Source organism: Raphanus sativus, chromosome 5 (genome assembly GCF_000801105.2).
Source record: "Raphanus sativus cultivar WK10039 chromosome 5, ASM80110v3, whole genome shotgun sequence".
Taxonomy (NCBI): domain Eukaryota; kingdom Viridiplantae; phylum Streptophyta; class Magnoliopsida; order Brassicales; family Brassicaceae; genus Raphanus; species Raphanus sativus.
Window position 1 is genome coordinate 38,109,786 of NC_079515.1, and position 25,000 is coordinate 38,134,785.

Sequence of the window (25,000 nt, forward strand, 5' to 3'; positions counted from 1 at the left end):
AATTAAAACGAGAACCTGGTTCGATGCGGTTAAACCGAAAAAAGTTAGAAGAGAAACAGAGTACAGTGGTATGACAAATGGCGAAACACTATTGGTTAGAAAAACAATTTTATCTTAACAATCACGATGCAAATGAGATAGGGAGGAGGAGGAGCAATGTCGTCTTCTTTGCTGCGGTTTGAAGTCTCAAGGCCGACTTCTTCTTCTTCGTATAAGAACTTAGTAAGCTCCCGCATCTTCGGGCTTGCTACGTTTTCTTTGTCATGGGCAAGCAACACACCTCACCACATAAACACAAAGCGCAAGCAAAAGCTCTGTGTCAAAGGTTCAGCACAAGAGATTCCGCAGCAACTAGAGGAAGATTCAAAGTTTGTACCTTTGGATCCTGAGGATCCTCTGTTCGGCCCTCCTGTCAGTTTCTTTCACTCTTTTAATCATTGCCGACTGTTCAAGTCTGTGATCATAGACAACACTCTTGAACACATCTTCTTTTGCAGGTTTTGCTGTTGCTTGGATTTCAAGTTCATGAAGCACAGAAGGTAACAATATAAACTGTAAGCAGAGTTACTTATCACCTGTCTGCATTGTCGTGTCTTTGGATTAATCTATCATCTTGTATTGCAGATACAAGAGCTTCTTAAGGAGCTCGATGGCGAATTCATGAAGGTAAATTTGAAATTCACTCTCTTACCATTGCAAGATGATGCCAGACTAATGTTTGTTGATTGGTGAAAAATTCCAGATTATGTTCTGCACAGAAGATATGATCCCGCGTTCGTTATGGGAAGCAGTTAACACAAGACAGACTGACCTCAAGAGAGTTAAAGTATGCGACTTCAGTTACCATCAATGATTCTACTGTGTTGTTGTTGTTTTCTTACATAAATCAGCTGTACAGATTGCGGAGTCGCTGCCACGGATCTGCTTCTTGTCTGGTTTGACAGGAGAAGAGATGATGATGTTCATTGATGCATTTCCAGAAACTGGTACCTTCTTCTTGTTTAAAATGCATTTAAGAAACAAAAAGAAAACATGAAGACTTTATAGCATGTCGTTTATAAAGCTGGTGGATCGAAAATGCAGGGCTAGAACCAGCTGTGTTTGCAGCTATGGTTCCGAACAGCGCTGATAAACCCATCTCAGAGTTGATGGAAGAAATCATGGGAGATCATGAGTTGTTGGTTAGTGAATCTCAAAACACTAGTTTCAGCTTATGGTCTTGAATACCGACACATTAAACAATCAAAACACTTCTTCTCTATGCAGAACGGGAGCGGTTCCAGCTGAAGGTTTCTACTGATGAAGAGAAGAGGACAGCTCGGGAATGGCTCTGTAAGTCGGCTCTTATGAGTTTTGTTCCGCTATGGGAACTCACTTGATCATATAAAGAGTGTTGTGTTACTTTTATTTACAAAACAGAGAGAATTTAGTCATTTGATTAATCTTCGTGTACATTACAAAACACTACTTACGTGGATAAATAGTCAGTATTTGTCTGATAACATAAAGTTACAATGAAAAGAGAGATGATACACCATCTGTAAATAAAAGGAAGTGGGATGAAATCTTAAGACTCTCCCGAGACTTTTGAAGGAGGTAAGTGACTGATCATCATTCATTTGCACCTGCGGCCTCCCCTCAAGTTGCTTGGCTTGGGTCGGAGTTGAGACCAGAACTATATTTGTACTTGTCTTCATCAAACTCATTTGCTTGAGTGGGGTTTTGTTCGTTCATTCGTTCATCTTTTCATCGTCTCTCCATGTAAGGAACCACCTGCGTGTTATCATCAGTGTAAATTGATCAGACTTCCAAAAGGATCAAATCAATACTCCCATGAGTGACAATAATTAAGAAGAATGAATACCGGAACTTGATGCAACTCCTGTGCCCAACCATTTGCTTTCCTCTTGCATGCTGCTGCTGCTTCCTATCGCCTCTACTATTGTCGCTTGCTCAGAGGCTTTGCCATTCCCTAAAGACTCATGTTTCATAGTCTCCGAGTCGCCATTATTACTTGGATTCAGCTGGACCGGTCCTTTAATCCTTCTTATGCAACAGAAAAAGATCTAAGCAAATCTCTATTGACAAGTGAGTGAGATTATTGCACATAAATTCGCTTGTAGTTTACCTGATCAGCTTCCGCTTCAACGCACCAGATTTTGATTTTAATATACCTTCTCAATAAAGAGAGATGCAAAATATGTCATTACTTGTTCTGTACAACAAGTATAGAGAGTAATCAAATCAGGAAGCCTAACCAGATTTTGTGCCTGAAGATGACAATGCTGGCTTGCGACCGGTTCGCTCAGCTTTAATAGAAGCGATGACGGAATCAGCTCCGAGCCCCAGACCTTTTCTTCCCACCAGCTTCACTCCAAGTGTCTCGCATAGATAGTGAAGCCTCTTTTCATCACCACCTCTGACTTCTCTCAAGTCAAGAGCCTGTTGCCTAGTCAACATCGTATACACCTGAATATGTTGCTGCTGATTGAAATGAGACTGAAGCTGCTGAAACAGTATCTTGTTCGAGTACTGATCTGCTATTGGATCTTCGTTCCTCTTACAAGGCTCGCTTAGCGTTACCCTCAAAATTGCAGGAGACTTTGGGTCTGGATTCCTCCGACTAAAGATTATGGAGAAACTCCCAAACTCCAGATCAGGGTCCCTGAACAAATCTGCAAGAAGGGTAGCGCATGCGTGAGGGTTCTTTGAAGGGTTCCTATCGATTCTTTTCCGTATGCCCCGGGACTTTGCTGATTGAGCCATGTTAGCAGCTTCTCGCAGACCAGTAACGAAAGCTCCGTGCATGGTTGCAGGGTACCTCCTTGTCGTGGCTTCCCCGGCAAAGAAAAGCCTACCATCTCCCACACTTTCTGCTAATATGTCGTAATCATCACCTGAAGCTCCCACTGCAACGTTAGAGTAAGATCCAAAACTGAATGGATCCCCTCCCCACCTGGTGCAGACCGTTTGAATTGGATCAGGGACATTTATTCCTTGTGGTTCATACATACCTGAAATAAATCAGGATGCAAAGTGTGAATTTTTAACTAAGCTTAATGGAGATTAGGTCTCCTCACAAATGATTAATCTGAGTATAGTAAATCTATTACCCCTAAGAATCTGAAGAACACGAGTAACTGCGTCAGTGGGTGGCATTGTCTCAAACTTATGAGCAGCTTCTCCCGCAACCAACGCGATCAACAGAGGACCACCCGCAACTTGTGCATAGCTATAGAAGAGGAAGAACTCACCTCGGTTGGCTGGATCCTCAGTAAGATGTCCAAAGGTATCAAGATCCGTGCCCCAAAACACAAACGGAAACAGCATTGCAACTTTATTCAACAACCCAAAACCTAGTCTCTTTATACAATCAAGCTTCCTCTGAGGCAACTCCGGCACAAACTTGATGGACCCGTTCTTAAGCACACCAAGAGGAACTGTACACAGCACCATATCACCCTCGTACACTTGATGTCCAGCGGTTACCTTCACACCATCTGCACCATACCTGATCGTTTGAACAGTCTTCTCATATAAGATCGGCACATTTTCCGCCAAAGCATGAACCAGCCTCCCATTTCCTCCAGGCAGAAAGCAATGATCTCCACCCATATCGTAAGGGTCATCTTGATCCCAGAAGGCAAGAGAGAGCTTAGACACCAAACCCGCATTCGCGTACTCCAAGTTCGCAAGATGCCAGTTAAACAAACTCATCTCCTCGGTAGCATCCCCATAAACCTGCCTGAACGTCTCTAGCGCTGCACCAAGCGAAACATCCATCGAAACATCACCCATCAGCTGCCTAAGCTTACTAGCCTTGTCCAAAAGCCGGTTAAAAGCCGCCTCCACCTTCATATCAAGATCCGGATCAACCGGTTTACCATCAACCCTATAAAGCGGACACTTATCTCTTACCTTGTAAAGAGAACAACCTAACTGCCTCGCTATAATCCCTAACGGATTCCCTAAAGTCCCAGTCAAAACACTCCCGCCTAAATCCGCCGCGGCCTCCACTCTATTCCCTTCCATCTTCTTTGTATAAACCCTCCCGCCAGGCCGTTTCCTTCCCTCCAAAACCGTCACTTTAAACCCGAACCTCAGTAACTGCCTCGCCGCGGCTAACCCAGACAACCCAGCTCCAACTATAACCACACTAGGCTTACTCGACTGAACCGGAATCTTCTCCTTAACCGCCTGCGATATACCGAAGTTGATATAACCGTGTAAAACCAAGTAGTCGTAAGCAGAGTCCAAGAGACTGATGCAATGCTTAGGAACCGAATCGAGAAACGCTTCCTTCGCGATCCAGCTGGAGATACTCTCTCTCCATTTCGATATGATATGGTTCCTGATCAGAATGTAGTTCACCTGCTCGATCCCTCCGACGACGGGGACCACGCCGAAGTCGATCTCCTCCTCGGTGAGGGAATCGGCCGGGAAGCCAGCTGTTAGAGCGAGGAGAGCTTCCGTGGTAGCTTCCTTGTTGATGGTGATGATCTCGTCGCCTATCCCAGGGTTTGACGATCTACCGCCGACGTCTATGTTTAGCTTACCGGGAAGGACGTGAAACGACGACGACGACGACGTTGTGCGTTGGGATCGGCCTCTCCTTCGTTTCTTCGGCGCGGAGAAGGAGACCATCTGCTCGAAGCTAGGGTTAGGGATTGAGCTCGGAGATGATGGATTCGAGGTTGGGTCTGGGTTGGGATTCGAGTTGGATTGTTGTTGAGGGAGAGTGGGGAGATGAGAGTGGGGTATAGACGGAGCATTATCTTGGTTGTTATCCGGTGGATTCATGGTTCCGCCGTCGAATTGCAGAGGAGCGTCGTGGTGGACGACAGGACGAGGAGGAAGGTAGACGGAGGAAAAAAGAAACGTTTCTTGTACAAAGCCCAGTTTCTTCTACAAAGCCCATCATGGAATTCCTTTTTTTTTATGAACGTAGTCGTGAACCAGCCCATTACACCGACGAGATTTTGTTTTACACGTGTATCATTATCTAATCAATTTTCATATACAGTATTATCTTAGTGAAATTATTAATTTGTGTACTATTTTGATGTATTTGTAAATTTAAAATATTTTAAACTTATGTTAAAATCATATGTTATTTTTTTTTATTTAATTTTGAGATTTTCTGGCGGTAAGCCGGACTAATCCCCAAAAAGTCTTCCATCCAGACATACACTAATTATAGATGGAAAGTTGGCCAAGACGACTCGAATTCAGGACGGACACCAGTAGACCAATATCTGTTGGTTGAAATCATATGTTATTGATTATATATTTTATTCTAATTCATTTTCTATGTTATTTACTAAATTTGATTTCATAATAAATTTTTGTAGATCTAAAATGATTTCCTTGTTAAAAATATAAATTTATTTAATTTTAAAAGAATTTATAAAAATTCATAATTTAATAAAATTTTTAACACAAGATTTTAGATTTATTCTCATACAACCACTTATAAAGCAATTTATGTAAATGTTATACAACAAATTTATTATATAAGATATTAAAAAGTAAAAATATTTTATAATGATATGTATTTTATTGGTTATTTTATTTTGGTCTGATTATTAGTAATATTTAAACATCAGCATGTTAAAAGAAAAATTATACGAACAATTTTTTTTTTTTGCAAATGTACAAAGTTAAACCTATATATGTTGCGAACTCATTGTAAGAAATATGACTTAATCTTCTTTCTTTGTACTTATGGATAATCTTTTTGCAAATGTACTGGTTTACATGTACATTCTTATTTTTTTGATAATTAGTATTATTAATGTTTGAACAAAAAAAATGTACTGTTAATGTTTGTTCTGTGTGACTAATTTCCCCACAATAAAATTAATATTTTAGGATTTTGACCAATTCACTCAAACAGAAAACAAGGGAAAAAGTGGAAGAGAAAAACAATTACAGAGAAGAAAAAGTCTGGTAAATTAGAAAAAAACTTTGAACGAGAAAGAGAAGGCGTTTAGATATATTTCTTTCTTGTTAGCTCTCCTATTTTTTTCTCTTGGTGATCGGAGACGCACTCATCAGATTCGTATCCCACGTAAGAATTCGTAGCTGAAAATCCATTTCGTCTTCACGATTTCGTGTCTCTAGATCTACTCCCACACTTAGTGTTTGATTGCAATTTCTCGATTCTGTAGTTAAATTCTCAACGTAATTGCGTAATTGGATATTATCTTTCTCTCCGCGTATCGTTAGATCCTTCGCTATGATTGAAATGTTCACCATGTCTTCTCCTCACTTGAATTCTGCGTCCCCTCCGTTGCGAAGGGGACGCAGAAGCATCGTTGTGATACTGTTAGCAGCATGGTCTATAGCTCATGTATGCGTTGGTTTTTTTTTATTTCAGCTCCAGAGAGCTTGATTGTAATGTGCTTAGGGATGCTCATTTAGGCTCGAACAAGGCAAACGCAAAAAAAAAAAAAAAAGAGTTTTCGCGAGCATGGGGATTTTCAACGACTTGCCTGTTCCCTCGGATAAAACTGTAAGTCCACACTTTCGATTTTTCTTTTTCTTTTGGAGTACATGTATGTGTGTGTGTGTGTGCCTGAGTGATGATGATGGTTATTGCAGTACCTTAGGGAGGAGCTGGCGCAAATAGATGAGAGCTGGGCTGCTGCACGTTTTGACTCTTTGCCACATGTGGTCCACATCATCACTTCAAAAGACCGTGAAGCTGACATTCGTATATTAAGGGAACAAAGCGATGTCGTCGAGGAGGTTGTGGATGAAGTTGTCCATGCTTATCATGGTGGTTTCAACAAGGCCATTCAAAACTACTCTCAGGTTTCTATTTAATCTGCCTTGCCTACCTCTTCCTTTTTAACTGGATGCAGCCTTTTCTTTTTGTCTAAAGCAACAAACAACCATGTGTATGTCATATAAACTTCTGTTACCGCTTAGTGCATTCAGATTATGTGTAAATTTTACAAATCTAATATCCATACTAAGTCTTGAGTTTATTTACAAATTTAGGTTTTCTTTTGGAATGCTTGTCAAGTGATAATTTATTTAGTAAAGTTTCATTCGTGAAGTATGTTGATTTTGATTCTCTCGTTTTTTTTTAATGTATTCTTCATCAGATTTTGCGTCTATTCAGAGAGTCCACTGAAAAATTAGGCGACTTGAAGCATGATTTGGCGGATGCAAAGAAGAGCTTGGGTACACGCAATAAACAATTACACCAGTTGTGGTACCGTTCTGTAACACTGCGGCACATCATCTCTGTGTTGGATCAAATTGAGGGCATTGCTAAGGTTGGTTGGATTAGCCTTAACATTTCTTAGTTGATTCTTTTGTTTTTTTTTTGTCAGTTCTTGCTATGTATTTGCTGCTCTGAAGTTTTTTTACTTCATTCATGATAGCACTCTGTGTTTCTGATGATACATTTGTTGATATTTTTCCAATATTTATACTTAGTTTCTTTTACTTTGTGCTATTTAAAAGAAACTGCTTCTCTGGTAGTCTGATGTGACAATGGTGGCTCTGCCTTTTGAATCATTGAACAGGTTCCATCTCGTATTGAGAAGCTCATTGCCGATAAGCAGTTTTATGCTGCTATTCAAGTTTATCTCCAGTCGTCTCTGATGCTTGAGCGTGAGGGCCTTCAAACGGTACTTTTCTAACCGTCAATGCTAGCAAATACTGGAAAAGAAATCTTATGGGAATTATCTTGCGTCTTCCCATTCAATTGCCAATTTGATCTCTAGGACTGTTTTAGTACTAATCCGTTGAATGGGATCTGTTGACATCTAGTTTCCATCGGGATTTTCCTATCATTTCTGTTCGAGAGATCCACTGCTCACTTGGATGTTGTACTTATAGATATTCTGGTACGTTCACCTAGGTTGGTGCTCTTCAAGATGTCAGATCTGAGCTATCTAAGCTGCGAGGATCTCTTTTCTTCAAAATTCTAGACGATTTGCATGCACACCTATACAATAGAGGTGAATACAGGTAGGTTTCTTTTTCAGCTTCTACACGCAAATTTCAGAAGCTGTGCTGCCTTTTATCCTTGGTTACAGTCGCCTCCTTACTTGATAGTGTGTGTTATCACTTCTTTCATCGCCTAATCTTCTGTTCTTAACCTTGTCTATGCTGCAGTTCAGTTGCGTCAAGCATATATGAAAGAGATGATGAAGTACCAACAACAACAGCTGTTGCAGCCAGTCGAATGAGCTCACAACCACTTTCTCGTAGAACACGGACACTGAAAGGTGATAGTCAGTTTGGTGTTAGAGGGCTCACAAATGGTTCACATAGAACGGTTTCTACTGAAGAAGGGTATGATTTAGCAATCTTTCACTTCCATTGATTCTTTATGGGATATTAGTGACACTTTCTTTGTGTATAAAGATTAATATTATTCGGAGGGATCACTGTTTAGTAACTGTCTGTTTCGTTACGGTTCTTTATAGAGGTTCTCGCGGCTTTATTTATAATATAGGTTGAGAATTGCATTATATCTCTAATCGTTGTGTGGAGGTTCTCCTTGTAATTTCCTTCATTAAAAATTTTGTCTGTAAAAGAAAAAATGCTGTAAATTAATTATGGCAGAAGTTGCTTTGTCAGCCTAAGGTTTTGTGCTACATTTGTTCTTCTTTTATTAAAATATTTTGCTTGTTTGCCATTCCCTGACTTCGTTAATATGTCTTTCTTTAACCACCTTGTGTTTCTTAGTTCATCATTTGATGGACATGACGAAGAGGACTCTGTAGAGCATGATGAAGCCTCCGCTGATAGTAAATTGCTTTCTTACCAACTTCCGCCTTGGCTTTCTGATTCCACTCCTGACGAGTTTATTGTACGTGCTTGTTACGTTTATATAGCATATTTTATGCCCATTTTTTTCATTGATGCGACATTGCTTTTTCTTCTGTTTCAGGAAGCAGTAAGAAAGAGCGACGACCCATTGCATGTGAAATATCTACAGACCCTTGTTGAGTGTCTCTGCATGCTTGGGAAAGTTGCAGCGGCTGGTGTTATCATATGGTTCGTTTTCTAATACATTTTATTTTTAGTTGGTTTTTGATATGCGAGAAAATCCACTCCTTTAATATCTTTTAGTTTTAGATAGCTAGCAGTGGCCTCATTTTGTTAGTTAACTTGTCATCGATGTCATCACTAAACACAATCTTTATTAAATGTATGTGTAATTTTTTTTTTGGGGGGGGGGGGGGGGAGTTAACATTTATCATTCTTGAACTTAAAGATGAATGATAACCTATGCAACTTAAATTTAACTAGGTTTCGATGGGAAAAAATGGGTGGAAATTGACTATATTCCGTTATAGAAATCTTCAAACTTCACTTAGTGATGTTTTTGTGTTCTCTTGCAGCCAAAAACTTCGACCCACAATACATGAGATCATAATATCCAAGATTAAAGCCCATATGGAGACTAGAAATGTGTCAAAGTCTGGGAGTAGTCAGGGTGATCGAACGGGAGCTGTGGGATTGCATATTATCAAAGGGCAGTCAGAGGCCTATAGATTATCAAAAGAGAAACCTCCAAATGGGAAGTCAAATTCAGGATCTCACCTGGCTGTGAGCCCTGTTTCGCCTCTTATGGCTCCTGGAGGCAAAGCACAAGCTGCAGCAAAAGACCTTCTTGACTCAATTTTAGATACTATTGTCAAGATATTTGGTGAGCAATCCAACTGTTAAACTCGTCTGAATATTTCATTTTCGATAATGAAAGCTCAAATTTTCTCTTACTGTTGCTTTTATAGAGAATCATGTTGTTATTGGGGAGCTTTTGGAGTTGAAGGCTTCACAACCTGACATTAACACGCCAAAGTCATTGCCTACTGATGTCAAATGGAACACCGATTCCGAAGCATCCCAAGTTACTGGAGGCTACACTATCAGCTTACCCTTGACAGTCTTACAGGTTTGCCTATAGATTTCAAAATATCTGATTTTTCGTGAAGCCAAGTGTTTATAAACTACACTGAACTATTGGGTACTCATACGTAAGCTTATTGAAATTTACGTTAACGGTGAAGAGTGAATGCCAACAACTCATATGTGAAATTCTACGAGCAACTCCAGAAACCGCTTCAGCAGATGCTGCTGCACAAACTGCTAAACTTGCAAAGAAAACTCCCAAGAAAGATAAAAGGCAAGTGATCCTTAGCATTGGTAGTTCTTACATTCACGGAGATTGTTTTCCCATTATCATGTAGATACATAAACAACGAAAACATGTCCCAAAGAATTAGACATTTAAGATTTTGTCAAGATAGCCATCACTTCCATGACCAAGCATGTTTTCTTGTCAGTCAACTAATATGTTCATTCGATAGTTTAGGGATAATTTAGAGCATAGATTTCTTCTGATTACCTGAAAGAAGGTTTTACAACACCCAAGTCTAGAAATTTGTCATATAGGTTCTTCTCAGCGCACTAGTAAAGTGGAGCACTGAAGAATATAACACAAATTTGAATCTGAAATTCTGCAGTTTGGTTAGTAGTATTGATCTTTGACTGATTATTGATGATGGTGGACGGCAGGGGTGCACCTGAAGATGGGCTAACATTCACCTTTCGGTTTACAGATGCAACTGTATCGCTTTCTAATCAGGGTATAAATTATTCATCCAGACTTTTTTTTTGTGTTATAATGCTTTCGATGGATTTAATGATGTTATCTGCTGCTGACAGGAGCTGATCTCATTCGTCAAGGCTGGGGAAAGAGGGCTTCAAATGCATCACAGGAAGGTTATGGATCTGCAGCAGTTTTGCCTGAACAGGGAATATATCTAGTTGCATCAATTTACCGGCCTGTCCTTCAGGTTCTCATTCTGGTTCATCTAAGCTTTCCCATATAGTGTAAACTGTGTTTCAGTGGACTTATGATCTTATGTACCTTGCAGTTCACTGATAAAATCACTTCAATGTTGCCCAAAAAGCATTCCCAGCTTGTGTAAGTTCAAAATTTCCGTTTGCCTTTACTGGCTGTCATCCTGACAAAGCTAAACACCTCGCTCACCGTGCGGAGAAGTCGCCTATATATTCACCATCGAGTTTTCAATACATGATGCAGGAATGATGGATTGCTTACATTCACTGAGAACTTTGTGAAAGATCACCTGTTACCGACAATGTTTGTGGACTATAGGAAAGGCGTACAACAAGCTATATCAAGTTAGTCCCGATAGACTATATAGATCTGATCATAGTGTTTTTTGTTGCTATATTAGGGTAATTATCCTCTAAAGGTATACAAAGTATTACACCTTCAAAGGGGAGCTGTTAATTTGGTTTCAAAGGCTTGGAGTTTTACCATCGCAAGGTGGTAGTAGAAGCATTTGTTTGCAAAACTAACTAATTTGGTCTGTCAATATAGGGTATGGCAGTTTTATGAAAAGTTAAAGCGTCTTTGGAATTGTTGCATATATTTGGAAGGATTCATGGGCTTGAGTTGTTTATAGGAACTGTTGCATTTTAGTAGTTTATGAAAATGAAGTATCAGTAGTGTTGGTATGAAAATGATTCGACGTTCGAAAAACCATTTTACAGGTGCCGCTGCATTTAGACCCCGTGCACATACAACTACTTACACCCCAACTGTAGAAAAGGGTCGACCTATCTTGCAAGGTCTTTTGGCAATAGATCTCCTTGCAAAAGAGGCAAGTTGGCTAGGCTTTTAAACTGGAAGCCAAACTATTGCTTTCACATTTTTTGATCTGCCTTAAGAAGAATGGATGGATACTTCAATTCGATGGTTTAATCCAATTTTTCGTGTTCTCAGCTTCATGATAGTTTTGTTATAATGAACTTCCTTGCTCTTCGCTTTTTCTAGGTTCTTGGTTGGGCTCAAGCCATGCCTAAATTTGCCACTGACCTTGTGAAGTATGTTCAGACATTTCTTGAGAGAACATTTGAGAGATGCCGAACATCATATATGGAGGTATGGATCTTCCTCGTTTCTCATTTGTTGTCTCTTCTAATTATATGTTTAACATCTTGTTTAGGGTTCGCACCTTTAGAACAAAATCATACACCAAATGTAAAGCGATGTATTTGTTGCGCACACTTTCTGAGCATAAGTTTGATTATTAATATATCAGGCTGTGCTAGAGAAGCTCAGTTACAGGCTCATTGGGAGGCATGATATTGAGAGATTGATGCGACTTGATGCGGCGAGTGCTTGTTTGCCATCTTCACTTGGCCATTCTGTTTCTCACTCTGAGGCTGTTGGCTCCGGAGTAGAACTCAATGATCTATTCTTAAGTTTGCCGTCTATCAAGCAGGTAAGTTTCATGTGTTGTCCGAAACTTATTCTAGTAAGAATTTGTTCGTCTGGTGGAGATTATTTAACTAACCGTGTGTTTTACAGGACAATCTAATTCGTGATGACAACAAACTGATTTTGTTAGCCTCTCTTAGTGACTCACTTGAATATGTGGCAGACTCTATTGAGAGGTGAGTTCTTTGGATCGAATTCTTTATGCATGCCTCGTCCTGTCATGTTATCAGGACACAAGGAAAAATGGGAAGTTCTATGATTTTATAACAAATGAAAAAGGGACATGCATAATTAAAAAAAAAAAAAGATATGAAAGAGACTAAACTAGATTGATTTCTTCCATCTCAAACTCAAATTTAAAAGAAACTCAGAAACTTCTGCGTTTAGTGTAAAAGAGAAACTTGCGTGGGTTGATATGTCTTCCTTAGTCCTCTCTTCCTTCCCTAAGTAGCAAGTAAATGAAAACTTTTTCTCAAATTTTGAATTCCCCAAAATTGTAGGCTTGGACAAGCAGTTCCTCGTTCGGCAAGTCAAGCTGAAGGTAATAGCAGGAATCAAGCAACTTCTCCTAGGGATCTGGCATCATTTGCTGATGAGTACCGAAAACTTGCGACTGATTGCCTAAAGGTTCTTCGTGTTGAGATGCAACTGGAAACAGTCTTTCATCTTCAGGTACGTGATCAATGTTCCCTTTGGTAGGAAGGTAGCGCATGGCTGTGAAAAGTTCAATCTGTGTGCTGTAAAACTTACGGTTCTATTGTTTTGAAAAGGAAATGACGAATCGGGAATACTTGGAGGATGAGGATGCTGAAGAGCCAGACGACTTTGTGATTTCTCTTACTTCACAGGTTAGTCATATCACTTCAACGAGGCGTTGTTTAGTTTCACAGTCATCAAATATTCGTGTCATCATTTTATTTGCTGTGAATTATGTTTATGCTCCCATGTTTTCTTACAGTTCCTTTTTTACTTTAACAGATAACACGTAGGGACGAGGGAATGGCGCCTTTCATCTCTGGTGAGAAGCGCAATTATGTTTTTGGTGGCATTTGTGGAACTGCAGCAAGGGCGTCCATTAAGGTACACCTCCTCGTTTTTTATACTACTGTGATGGAATTGACAAGATCTTTGGTACCTCTAACTAAAATGTTAATATACTATATATAACACTTGATCATTATCTTTTAAACCGTTAGTCTCTTGTTATGTAATTTTTCGAGGCTTTGGCTGACATGAGATCAATAAACCTCTTTGGAGTTCAACAAATTTGTCGGAACACTATTGCATTGGAACAGGTATAGATCATCAGTCTTATTTAGGTGTCGACTTCACTATTTGTAATCACTTACAATAAGCATTTCACTGTCTAAATTTGTGTGTATGATACATGGCAGGCCATGTCAGCTATTCCATATATCGATGGGGAAAGCGTACAACAGAACCTAGATCGTGTCCGTACTTACTTTGAACTACTAAACATGCCATTTGAGGTTAGCTAAAAATAATGTTTCTTCTTGAGCTATTATTCTCAGCATTTGTATACTCAGATCTTTACCTGATTTTTTTTCTGCAGGCGTTGCTTGCATTCATAGCGGAACATGACCAAATGTTCACACCCACAGAGTCTGCTTCTCAACTTTTTATCTCCTTTGATTGAGGCTAATAATACGGTTTGTTGACTTATTGTATATGGGCTTTGCAGGTATTCTAATCTTCTAAAGGTGAATGTTCCCGGAAGAGATACTCCTCCAGATGCTCAACACCGCCTTTCAGAAATTCTCTCTCACTGATATCAAACTCCTCAGAGCAGCCATCCGCGGGTTACCCCATGAATAAACATAGCTTCTCCAGCAGCTAATATCTTGTTTCATTAGTTTTTTTTATAAGCTGCAGAAAAATCACCAAGGGTGACATCCCAAAGGAGAGGCAAAAGAATAACAATGTACATCATCTTGGTGCTTCTGCTGAAATAATAACCTGGTTCCATTATTTTTTCGTTTGTTTGTTTGTTTATTTTTCTTCTCTTTCACTTGTCTAGTTTTTTGATGTCCAAAACAGAAGCAAGAGTTTTGTTAGAGATTTCGTTTGTATAAAACTTTCCAAGGTGAGTTCATTTTCCAATCGAAAACAAAAAAAAAAATGGAGAGAAAGCCACAGATATCTACCATTTATCTTTGATTTGGACCGTTATAAAGACCTGATCGTTTATAGAATCACAATCTTCAAAGGTGAACTCATAAATTATCTTATTGGTTTTACCAAAAAATTACCTCACTTCGTGATTACCGTTACTTGTAAAACTTGATGCTTGGTGTTGATTTCGGCTCTGAATCTCACTTCACTCTCACTCTTGTTTGTACTGTATGAAATGAACTGCAAAATGCTTTTAATAAGAGATTCTTGGGTTCTCGCTTATGTCACAGAAGAGATTCTTCATTTAAATAAAGGAGCCTCAATCATTAATTAATCATCTTAGAGAATGATATAGACAAGATGAGGGATTATCATACGGTCTTAAAATTTAAAGATTAGTTTAAATAATTAAACAAATAACAAAAAACAAAAAAAAAAAAAAAGAGACAAGACATATCCGAATCTAAATAGAAGTAAGAAGAATTACAAGAGAGAGAGGAGAGGATGAAGGCGATCTCAGACTTGTTTGCCTCTTCGATCGCTTCCCTTCCCAGTGTTTCTTCTTCTTTCTGTTAGCTTGAAGCGAGAGAACGACGTCGTTCGTCCACGATAAGATCTTACGTACAACACATTCTTTAATCCAGAGGTGATTAATAACTTCGATCGCGATCTCTCTAATGGATTGTTTTTTTTTTTTTTCTGATTTCGCAGGGGTTGGTTGATTAGGTTTTCATATTTTGATTTCAGATGAAGGGAAGAGATGTTTAGTGACAGGAGATCAAACATGAACCGAGGAGGATCCAATGTCGATCTCGATGATCGATTCCAGAGAGAGCTCGAATCTCTTCTCCAACAGCATCGCGACCGTCACCAAACATTCGGTTCGCAACGCGACGTCGTCGACGTGCACAGAAGCGGAAGCGCGCCACCGACGGTCGAAGGTCTGTTGAGAGCCATGGATAACCAGTACTTGAACAACAACACCAACGATTACATCAGAGACGCTGCGAACAACGTCGGCGGCGTAGAGCTTTTGTCCGACGACGAGCTGCGCTGGCACCCTGCGTACCTCTCGTATTACTACTCGAACGAGCACTCGAACCCGAGGCTGCCGCCTCCGCTGCTGTCTAGAGAGGATTGGAGAGTCGCTCAGAGGTTTCACAACGGTGAGACGGTGTTTGATCCTGTTGGAGAGTGGAGGAAGAAAGGTGAGAACAGTAACAACAACAGCAACAACAACAACTCCTCGTCGCTCTTTACTGTTCAGCCGGGTGTTGAGCAGGCGGAGAGTGATTTGATGGAACTGAGGAATGCTGTTGCTCAGGGACGATCTCAGAAGACACCTGTGCAGCGGTTAGATCCGGGGCTTGGTCCCAGAAGGAAGAGTTTTGCTGATATACTTCAGGTAATGTCTATACATTTAGAGCATGATTAATGCAAGTCTCTTAAGGAGGGTTTCTTAGCTAATTAAGAGAGACGCCTCTTAGCTTTTAACTAAATAAATGGTAAGAGACAGTCTCTTATATCTCTTATTTAGGAGATGTTCATTAGCTTTTTTTTAGTTAAAAGCTAAGAGACGTCTCTTATATTCGCTACCTAAGAGACATTTATTAATCATGGTCTTACCAGAGTTGGCTGCTGGGCTGAAACACCTCTTGGTATTCAAATAAAAAAAAAAGTCTATACATTTAGGGTTTGTATTCATGTTGTTGAGTAGATATGCTAGCTGTGAGGTGGCTGATTAGTTCTACTTGATTGATTTGTAACTTTTACAGGAAGGGCTTGACCGAGACGCAGCGTTACGCAGCCAACTCTCTCGGCCTGCGAGTTGCAACACTTTCCGTGACATGAATGATCCTGCTGTCTTGTCAAATTTTAGTCCAGGTGGATTCGACAGTCCATTAGCATTCCATGAGTCGTTACATTCTGCTGGACAGAACACTGCAAATGCTATGCTGGGATCTAGCATGAGTTCTCCAGTGCCAAGGAATAGAACTCCTGAGTCACATCTAGTAGGGCGAGCTTCGGCTTCTGGTTTGCCTCCTATTGGAACCAGAGTCGGTCCTGTGGAGAAGAAGAATATGTTTGGCTCAGCCATCCATACTGCTGCTGATGTTACTGACACGCTGTCGAGGTTGAACATGTCAGAGATGAATCAACTGAATGATAACCATGTGCACTCCCAGCTTCAGGTGGAATTGGAGAATCAATCTGATGTCATGCGTTACATACCCAACGGTCATAAGAAGGCTCTGCGTCAACAGGGTATTGCTATGCCAGAGTCAAACGATCAGTTATTTTCTGCAAATTACGGTGGAATTATGAGTGGCTATGGAACAGGCATTGGTGCTTCCACTGTGTCTTCTCACGGACAGGTCAACATCCCCAAAAGAGCTTCCTCTTCAGCGAGTCTTTACTCAACTTCAGACCGTTCTAGATTAGGAAGCCTGGGCTTATCTGATGTCAATATTCAGAATGCTAATATCAAAGGAACGGACTTCTCCACATCTGGTGGTTATTTGGTAAATAACAAATTGAATTCATTAGCTGAGCTCTATTCCGGTGAAGGTACCTCCCTCGCTCTCTTTCTTTACTCTCATAAACACAAAAAGTGCATCAACTTAAATTGATCTATTTGATTATATCCTTTTGTTTCAGGCTCACATTTGACTGGGGAAGGGGATAGACAAAGCTTGAATAGACTGATAAACCAAGCTGCTTCTGAGCTTCACTCTCCAGTTATGGACCCCCATTACAGCCAGTATCGGCATACCGCATCAGCTACTGGTGCACCAAGTGAACACCCTCTTCTTAGAAACAATTTGGGGACGTTAAACGGAGATACATCTAATGAATATCTCGCGATGTTACTTGCTCAGCAGAGACATCAGCTGGGTAATCTCAGTGCTGCAAATTCCAGATTGTATGAGAATCCTCCATATGATCTTGGCAGCATGTATCTAGGAAACCATTTACCTTCTCCTTCCAAGAATTCAAGAAATCTCCAGAACATGCGAATGTCGCAGTCTGCTGCCTCAATGATGAAAATTCCTCTTGGGGGATTACAGGGATCTTCCCATGTAGATATCGGCAGCACAACGGAAACATCTTTACTAGAAGGGTTCAAGAACAACAAGACAAGGTCTTTGGAGCTTTCAGAAATAGTTGGGCATGTGATTGAGTTCAGGTATTTACCTTGCCTTACCTAATATACTTCATTTAAGGTTACTAGTTCACTTTTTGTCTTCCTTTCACACCACGTGCAGCATGGATCAGTACGGAAGTCGTTTCATTCAGCAAAAACTGGAGACTGCAACAGATGAGGAAAAGAATGCAATATTCCCTGAGATACTTCCTATTGGTCGCACTTTAATGACAGATGTCTTTGGAAATTATGTCATTCAAAAGGTAAAGAGCTGTAGCATCTAAAAATGTTCATTGCAAATGGCAATATGTGTCTCTATACTCATACATTGTTCTGTTTTTTTCTTTTTTTCTTAGTTTTTTGAGCATGGCACAAACAAACAGAGAAAAGAACTCGCTGAACAAGTTACTGGACACGTTTTGGCTCTCTCTCTACAAATGTATGGCTGCAGGGTTATCCAAAAGGTACTCAATACAATCACATTGTTGTGACCCTACTTATTACTATACAATGGTAAGGGTCTTATAGAGATAAGCTTTTAAATGTTCTGAGCGTGTCCCTATCTTGTTTCTGCGATACTGATACAGGCGTTGGAGGTGGTTGATGTGGAGCAGCAAACTCGAATGGTGCAAGAGCTTGATGGGTCTGTCTTGAAATGCGTTCATGATCAGAATGGTAATCATGTGATCCAGAAGTGTATAGAGCGTCTTCCTCAGGATTGCATCCAGTTCATTATCTCCTCATTTTACGGGAAAGTCTTAACCCTTTCAACACACCCTTATGGATGCCGTGTAATCCAGGTCTGATATATACACATCACACCTTCTGTTTTTTTTTTCTTCTTGTCCATTATTAACAATACTTGTAATGTACTTTTCTGGAATCACGGCAGAGGGTACTGGAGCATATTGATGACGTAGAAACCCAACGGATCATTATGGGGGAAATCATGAACTCAGTCTGCACTCTAGCTCAAGATCAGTACGGAAATTATGTTATTCAGGTAAGTTGAATGCTTGCTTTACATAGTCAGTGCATGAAAATAGACACCCTACCCTGATAATGGTTGACCTTGCTTTCGGCTGTAGCATATCATACAACACGGTAAACCACACGAACGGACAGAAATTATCAATAAGCTTGCTGGGCAGATTGTGACAATGAGTCAACAGAAGTTTGCTTCTAACGTTGTTGAAAAGTGCTTAACATTTGGCGGTCCAGAGGAACGCCAGGTTCTAGTGAATGAGATGCTTGGTTATACTGATGAAAACGAGCCTCTTCAGGTCAGCAACTGAAACAGATCTTTGCTCCCTCATGTCTTTCTGCAATGTCTCAGAAGTCTCCTACTAACGCCTATTAAATTTGCAGGCGATGATGAAGGATCCATTCGGGAACTACGTAGTGCAGAAGGTTCTTGAAACATGCGATGATCAAAGCCTTGCACTCATTATTTCTCGCATCAAAGTCCACTTGAATGCCTTAAAGAGATACACATATGGGAAACACATCGTTGCCCGGGTTGAGAAACTTATCACCACTGGAGGTAAGTATCTCTTCTCTCTCTGTATAAATTCTAGTAAGTCACAGGCCATGATCATGAACAAGTATCATTGCTCTTTTATCCTGCAGAGAGAAGAATCGGGCTCTCATCATCTCTAGCCGCAAATACTTCTCCTTAGCCATGTAAGTAAACCTCAAGCTCATAACACAACCAGAGAAAGAGGGGATAATTTGATGAACAGAGAGAGAGCTATATATGTACAGCCTAACTAAGCAAAGCACTGGTTCATGTTTATATATATATAATTTTGTAAATAAAAAGGAGGGTTTTTAATTTAAGTCAGTAAATAAAATGTATTTTGGATTTCCTCTGGCTTAAGTTAAAACCTTCTTTTGGTTGTGTAAAAAGTGAAGCATTGCTGTTTTATTATGTAAAGCAATGGCTTATCTTTAGTTCTCTTATTTTTCACATAAGAACAATGTAAATATCTTGAGGCTTTGCTCCCCAAGAATTGCAATATTTATTGTCTTAAGCACTGAAGCTTTAAATCGATCATTTTACGCCCATAATTAGTTCAACAGTTTGAAACATATGTACAGATGGCCGGTTTGGAATTCTTATTTCTATTAACCGAGAATTTCAGATCCGGTTAGATTCGGTTTTCTTTTGTTCTGACACACGCCTTAACCAATACACGAATCCTTGGATGAATTAATTTTTCTCTTGATACAAATCTACTTGAGAACTCTGGTTCAAGTCTGGAACAAACAACTCTATAACCCGAGATTCCAATAGAAACTAGACTTAGACTTATCATACAAGAAGCCGTGGAAGCTGAGTAAGAGAGAAGAGAAGATCACTCAAGGGCTTTGAAGGTTCTTGAGATCTTCTTCTTTAGCGTACCAAGCTGGTATGATCTTGGGAAGATGAGGATATAGATCTTTGTAAGAGTTTCTTATGGTTCCTTCTGCAACTCCAGTTGCCACCGAGATATCTGCAAGTGTTTAATATCAGCGACTGTTTTAAGTGAAGTTCACAAAAAAATGTGAACGGAACAGACCTCGAAGAGGCTTCTTCTCATCAGAGAGCTGAGTTATGATGTATATAACCGCTGCTGCAATCGATATGGGACTCCTCCTGCAACCAAAGGGTTTAAAGTTCCATGTGTGAATACTCTTACCCAGAGAAGAGAAGCAATAAGACAGTAAATGGTTAATGATGTAACCTTATATCGAACTCCTCTGACTTCTTCACTGATTCTTGAGCCGCCTTCACCGTTTGGTTAGTCATACCAAGATTGGAGCAAAAACGTCTCTGGAGATTTTTACAATCAAGTTAATGAAAACTGCAGCGGCTAAGAAGCCGAAAAGGCACTTGGATTTTTAAGAAGAGGCTCACCATGAAGTCTCCGGCGTGGATAGTTCCCATTTCAACAGATTGTCCCGTTTCAAGCCCCAACTGTTTGACTATGTACTCTTTTGCACGACCAATCTCCTTCTTAGTAGCTCCATTGGCAACAGAACATATTTCTGCACGATGATGGATTATTAACGAACATATCAACCAAACCAAACAAAACAAAACACACAAAAACTGTTTGCTAGTAAGTACCCTTGACTGTTCGTGGCTTGTCCTCTTGTCGACAAGCAATGTACAAACAAGCAGCCAAAAGAGCATCCTGATTCCTTCCTCTGCTTGACTTCTGATCCTCTACTCTTTTATATATCTCGTTGGCTCGGTCCTTTAATCCAATATCAACAAATGAAATGATTGCCAAAACAGACACAAATATATATACAAGCATCAAAACAGAAGTCACAATAAATACCTTGATGGTCGCCACAAGCCCCAACCTGGAGAAAACACAAGGTTCATCAAAATCTATTTAACTACAACTTGTCAAGCAATCCAACTCACAATGAAAGCAATCTAGCCTCATAAACTAAGTACTAAAGCGGCATTGATTGCACAAAGATCATTTAAAAGCCAAAAAAAAAAGTCAAGTCTTTCCTTTTCAGTAACATACATACACTTTCCTTATATAAACCTTCTAGAAACTTAAAACTCTCAAAACTTCCAGACCACAAACAAACAAACAAACAATCAGATCAAAACTACCTATCAGCCATGGTGGCGATCGTCTTGAACGCAACAATAAGCCCACGATCAGGGTTCGATCCCCGGTTCTGCCAACGACCAAGCGAAGACGAGAGAAAGTCCCCAGAGGAACCGTTAGGTTTGGAAATGACGGTGGTGAGACCACCGTCGGCGAGAAGAGGGTTCGTCGGACCGCCGACGCGAACGGGGTCGTTGTCTCCTGACTCGTTAGCGAAGGTACGCCACTCTGATGTTTCGTCGATCGAGTGGGATTCGAGCACGAGTCCACACTCCGAGCAGACGGTGTCGCCGGCGGAGTGATCGAACACGACCTCCGTGTGTTTCTTACAGTCCGAACAAAACGCGTCGCTCATTGCTTTCTTCTTCTTCTTCGTCTCTTCTCTTCTTGTCGGAGTGAACCCTAAAACCCAATCCCTTTTTTTCACTTGAAAATTGGACTCTAGTTTCCACTATGATTAACTACGAAAGAAGATTTTGAGGCTTGCTTTTCTTTTCTTTTCTTTTCTTTTCTTCCTTCTTCAACGATTACTCTTCTCTCGAAGATGTTGCGAGTGATCGAGTCATGATGACTTATGATGATTCAACGGCTGAGATGATTCGTTGATAAAGGTTTTTGTGGGTTTGATATCTGACACATGGAAATGAAGAATACTGGGCTTTTGAAATATATCAGGCCCAAAGTTTTCAAGCCTATTCTTTTTCTTTATGTTATAAGTAGTGATATTCCGGCGCTACGCGCCGAGTTCGTATGTTATACTTTTGCATAAATTTATAAATTATTATATGGTCTTAAAAAATAAAATATGTTAAATATGAAAATAAAAGTATATTAAAAATGATATTTTCTGATCTTTTTGATAATGGTTAGTGACCATAGTACGTTACTTTGTTTGAAGTTATTTAGTTCAAAGTGGAATAGCATAAGTGGTTGTTACTAATCGATTTAATAAAAATAGAATAAAAAACCGATAGTCATAACAAAATTAATTTAGTTGGAATTTAAACATAAAACAAAGTTGATGTTTTATATAGAGAACATACTTATATTATTAATTATTAAAATAACTACCTATGAACTATAAAACGTTTACTAATATATTTAGTTCAAATAATAGAAAGATGGAATATGTTTCAAATTTTATAAAAAATAAGGATGAAGTGTCAATTTTGGTAAAATAATTGGTGACTATCTAATATATATTTTTAAAATTACCATGTTGACTTTTAAAATATAGAGGTGCGAGTTGTATGTGTTACTTTAGTTTCAAGGTCTCTCAAAAAGATATATCTTAAAATAAGAAACATAAAATTATTTCGATATTAGTTAGATTTTGTGTGTGTTCATAACGAAATTCTTGTTTGTCCACCCTTATTTAGAAATATCAACGAATCTTAATATGAATCTAAATATGTTTTTTAGCTAAAAACTATAAATGGTTCCTAAACTCCTCTATTTAATAGACAACTTCTATTTTAACCGGAATTGAACAATTTCACCAAATCTTCCTAGTAAAAAATCAATTTGTTAATTAGTAAATGAAATGTTAGCATCTATAACGATCATGGAAAAGACAATTTCTAACTATCTGTGACATTCGAGCTTGCTGACTTATTGCATTTAGTAATGGTTTTGACAATAAATGGTTAGTGTGGTGCAAATGATTAATGGTGAGGGTGGTGTGTGGTTTACATCAATTTTAAATAACTTTAGCAACCAGGCAACGTTTTTAAATTTCTCTCAGATTGGAAGTAATGATTCTTTTTTGTTTAGTTAAGTTTTAAGAGTATATTAATCATGTTCACGGTTTTTAAAATGTAAACACGGATAGCATGTATCAGGGAAGTTATTGGTTTCCTTGCCTAGTGTAACATTAGAAGATACCATAGAATTTATGTGCCAATACCAATAGACCAAATGTTTAGTCTTTTGGACTTGAGTCGCCATCAATTACTAAACATTATTAGAGTGGGATGAGTGGAATTTCTAGATTGATTATATGACGGTTACGTTGATTGCGTTAAAGAAGGAGAATCGTAGAGGCTCCATTCTCTATTGTCAACATCAAATACAAAGAAACCCTATAAACCAGTGTTTTGACACCCGACCGGACACTGAACCGGACGATTTACCGGATCTTTGAATCATTGGGTCAACCGTGTATGAACCGCGATTTAGTAAATGAATTAGTTTTATTATATAATAATATATTAGGTATGAAAATAAATAAATAAAAACTAAAGTTAATATTTTAAATGTTTTCAAACATAAAGTAATTGTTTGGATATGTATCTATTTTATGTTTAATTTTTTTTTAAAATACTTAACTTTAGTTTCCATTTTTGTATTTTTTTCGACATACAAAATATTAAGAAATAGTTTAAAGTATTTAAAAAATATGTAACATAAGAGTTATGAAATCTAAAAAAAATCAAGACATAAAATTCATAATAAATTAAACTTCCAATCCAAAATTATAACATCATTGTAATAAATTGTCAATAACAAAAATAAACTAACAGCTAATTACAATTAACACCAAAACACATTAAATAAAGTTGAGAAAAAATTTTAATTATTAAAAAGAGAATGCCACATGAAATTTTTCTCCCTAAGGAGAAAAAAACTCAACTTTATGAAAATAAATAAATAAAAACAAAAGTTAATATTTTAAATGTTTTCAAACATAAAGTAATTGTTTGGATATGTATCTATTTTATGTTTAATTTTTTTGAAAATACTTAACTTTAGTTTTCGTTTTTGTATTTTTATTTGACATACAAAATATTAAGAAATAGTTTAAAGTATTTAAGAAAATATGTAACATAAGAGTTATGAAATCTAAAAAAAATCAAGACATAAAATTCATAATAAATTAAACTTCCAATCCAAAATTAAAACATCATTGTAATAAATTGTCAATAACAAAAATAAAGTAACACCTAATTACAATTAATATCAAAACACATTAAATAAAATTGAAAAAAGATTTTAATTATTAAAAGGAGAAAGCCACATGGCATTTTTACTCCCAAGGAAAAAAAAACTCAATTTTATTATATAAGATACTAGTGGTAGCCCGCCCTACGGGCGGGATTTACTTGACTTGTGATCTTGTTTTTATTCGTATATGATTTGTTGTTTGATGTTTGCTTATTTTGTCTTTTTTTTTCTTTTTGTATTTGTTGTCAATATATTTTATTACATAATATTACTTTAGTTATTATCTACCTTTTTGTAATGTTTTTATAATGAGAACAGATTTTAAATTATCTTAGCATATGTCTAACTATTTTTTTTAGTTTCGCATATGTTGTATTAGCATGATAAGATTACACCTTTACTAAAAAGTAAGTAAAATACTTGTAATTACAGTTGAAATTCAATTTATAAATCAAGAATTGCTTTCATTCTTATATATATATATATATATATATATATATATATATATATATATATATATTAATCTGTTGATATTTTTATTTTCTTTTATACGTTTTTAAACCTATTCATGATTTAGATAATGTGAAAAATGAATCAACTTAATTTTTTTTTCTGAAGTTAGTTAAATAACATAATACTGAAAATTGATTATTTAAGAATATACACATTTTATTATTACTTTATCAAAGTAACCATATCATCCAAACTGATTAAGGTTATTAAACAAATTTTGTTTTTAGTTTTCAGAGTAGAATTGGTTGTTTTATTTTTATTTGATACCTTTTGTCTTCATATAATTTTTGCACATTGGTTTATAATTTCTGATATTCTCCTTTTTTTGTTGGTAAAACCTCTGCTGTTGCATAATCATTTTTTTCT

At 38.1% G+C, this 25,000-nt stretch overlaps 5 protein-coding genes across 7 annotated transcripts; 3 read left to right on the forward strand and 2 right to left on the reverse strand.

Moving 5' to 3' along the window:
- Positions 1-121: 121 nt before the first annotated feature.
- On the forward strand, positions 122-1,521 carry LOC108861892 (uncharacterized). Its single transcript, XM_018635871.2, has 7 exons — positions 122-411; positions 498-539; positions 625-666; positions 743-826; positions 899-986; positions 1,084-1,181; positions 1,267-1,521. Exons 1-7 carry the CDS (start codon positions 157-159, stop codon positions 1,285-1,287), a joined length of 630 nt encoding a protein of 209 aa, XP_018491373.1. The 5' UTR covers positions 122-156; the 3' UTR covers positions 1,288-1,521.
- Positions 1,419-4,898, reverse strand: LOC108861890 (protein FLOWERING LOCUS D). Of its 2 annotated transcripts, none has more exons than XM_018635868.2 (5): positions 3,114-4,898; positions 2,259-3,014; positions 2,129-2,174; positions 1,865-2,046; positions 1,419-1,773 (listed from the first exon to the last, which is right to left on the reverse strand). In XM_018635868.2, the coding sequence occupies exons 1-5, from the start codon at positions 4,798-4,800 to the stop codon at positions 1,739-1,741; spliced, it is 2,706 nt and encodes a 901-aa protein (XP_018491370.1). In that variant the 5' UTR covers positions 4,801-4,898; the 3' UTR covers positions 1,419-1,738. The 2 variants fall into 2 exon arrangements, with proteins under 2 accessions (XP_018491370.1, XP_018491371.1); XM_018635869.2 differs by having other exon boundaries at positions 1,865-2,043; positions 3,114-4,897.
- A 963-nt stretch (positions 4,899-5,861) lies between these two features.
- On the forward strand, positions 5,862-14,450 carry LOC108861405 (exocyst complex component SEC8). The gene is made up of 27 exons (XM_018635261.2): positions 5,862-6,070; positions 6,380-6,514; positions 6,604-6,816; positions 7,113-7,286; positions 7,539-7,643; positions 7,877-7,986; positions 8,134-8,313; positions 8,710-8,833; positions 8,915-9,021; positions 9,369-9,676; positions 9,762-9,922; positions 10,038-10,153; positions 10,546-10,616; positions 10,696-10,826; positions 10,908-10,957; positions 11,078-11,178; positions 11,554-11,663; positions 11,837-11,944; positions 12,105-12,287; positions 12,374-12,459; positions 12,784-12,955; positions 13,054-13,131; positions 13,262-13,363; positions 13,504-13,578; positions 13,678-13,773; positions 13,857-13,906; positions 13,986-14,450. Exons 2-27 carry the CDS (start codon positions 6,473-6,475, stop codon positions 14,071-14,073), a joined length of 3,141 nt encoding a protein of 1,046 aa, XP_018490763.1. The 5' UTR covers positions 5,862-6,070; positions 6,380-6,472; the 3' UTR covers positions 14,074-14,450.
- Positions 14,451-14,863: 413 nt separating this feature from the next.
- On the forward strand, positions 14,864-19,617 carry LOC108861406 (pumilio homolog 4). 2 transcript variants are annotated; one of them, XM_018635263.2, is made up of 11 exons: positions 14,864-15,037; positions 15,128-15,821; positions 16,192-16,984; positions 17,075-17,603; positions 17,683-17,824; positions 17,918-18,025; positions 18,149-18,361; positions 18,454-18,564; positions 18,650-18,844; positions 18,930-19,104; positions 19,191-19,617. In XM_018635263.2, exons 2-11 carry the CDS (start codon positions 15,177-15,179, stop codon positions 19,238-19,240), a joined length of 2,961 nt encoding a protein of 986 aa, XP_018490765.1. In that variant the 5' UTR covers positions 14,864-15,037; positions 15,128-15,176; the 3' UTR covers positions 19,241-19,617. The 2 variants fall into 2 exon arrangements, with proteins under 2 accessions (XP_018490765.1, XP_018490764.1); XM_018635262.2 differs by having other exon boundaries at positions 14,865-15,062; positions 15,164-15,821.
- A 128-nt stretch (positions 19,618-19,745) lies between these two features.
- On the reverse strand, positions 19,746-21,748 carry LOC108861408 (transcription initiation factor IIB-2). Its single transcript, XM_018635264.2, has 7 exons — positions 21,181-21,748; positions 20,891-20,915; positions 20,674-20,803; positions 20,461-20,591; positions 20,288-20,376; positions 20,123-20,199; positions 19,746-20,056 (listed from the first exon to the last, which is right to left on the reverse strand). Exons 1-7 carry the CDS (start codon positions 21,531-21,533, stop codon positions 19,923-19,925), a joined length of 939 nt encoding a protein of 312 aa, XP_018490766.1. The 5' UTR covers positions 21,534-21,748; the 3' UTR covers positions 19,746-19,922.
- Between the last annotated feature and the right edge of the window lie 3,252 nt (positions 21,749-25,000).

Bases quoted from the DNA above. Each gene is read 5' to 3' on its own strand.
- LOC108861892 (XM_018635871.2), top strand. From the start codon at position 157: ATGTCGTCTTCTTTGCTGCGGTTTGAAGTCTCAAGGCCGACTTCTTCT. The intron at 412-497 runs GTCAGTTTCTTT...CTTCTTTTGCAG, and splicing joins ATCCTCTGTTCGGCCCTCCT to GTTTTGCTGTTGCTTGGATT. The intron at 827-898 runs GTATGCGACTTC...TCAGCTGTACAG, and splicing joins CTGACCTCAAGAGAGTTAAA to ATTGCGGAGTCGCTGCCACG.
- LOC108861406 (XM_018635263.2), top strand. From the start codon at position 15,177: ATGTTTAGTGACAGGAGATCAAACATGAACCGAGGAGGATCCAATGTC. The intron at 15,822-16,191 runs GTAATGTCTATA...TAACTTTTACAG, and splicing joins GTTTTGCTGATATACTTCAG to GAAGGGCTTGACCGAGACGC. The intron at 18,026-18,148 runs GTACTCAATACA...ATACTGATACAG, and splicing joins GCTGCAGGGTTATCCAAAAG to GCGTTGGAGGTGGTTGATGT.
- LOC108861890 (XM_018635868.2), bottom strand. From the start codon at position 4,800: ATGAATCCACCGGATAACAACCAAGATAATGCTCCGTCTATACCCCAC. The intron at 3,015-3,113 runs GTAATAGATTTA...GATTTATTTCAG, and splicing joins TGTTCTTCAGATTCTTAGGG to GTATGTATGAACCACAAGGA. The intron at 1,774-1,864 runs GTATTCATTCTT...GATAACACGCAG, and splicing joins AGGAGTTGCATCAAGTTCCG to GTGGTTCCTTACATGGAGAG.
- LOC108861405 (XM_018635261.2), top strand. From the start codon at position 6,473: ATGGGGATTTTCAACGACTTGCCTGTTCCCTCGGATAAAACT. The intron at 9,022-9,368 runs GTTCGTTTTCTA...GTTCTCTTGCAG, and splicing joins GCGGCTGGTGTTATCATATG to CCAAAAACTTCGACCCACAA. The intron at 13,774-13,856 runs GTTAGCTAAAAA...TTTTTTCTGCAG, and splicing joins TACTAAACATGCCATTTGAG to GCGTTGCTTGCATTCATAGC.
- LOC108861408 (XM_018635264.2), bottom strand. From the start codon at position 21,533: ATGAGCGACGCGTTTTGTTCGGACTGTAAGAAACACACGGAGGTCGTG. The intron at 20,804-20,890 runs GTATTTATTGTG...ATTGGATTAAAG, and splicing joins GGCTTGTGGCGACCATCAAG to GACCGAGCCAACGAGATATA. The intron at 20,377-20,460 runs GTGAGCCTCTTC...AAAAATCTCCAG, and splicing joins TCCACGCCGGAGACTTCATG to AGACGTTTTTGCTCCAATCT.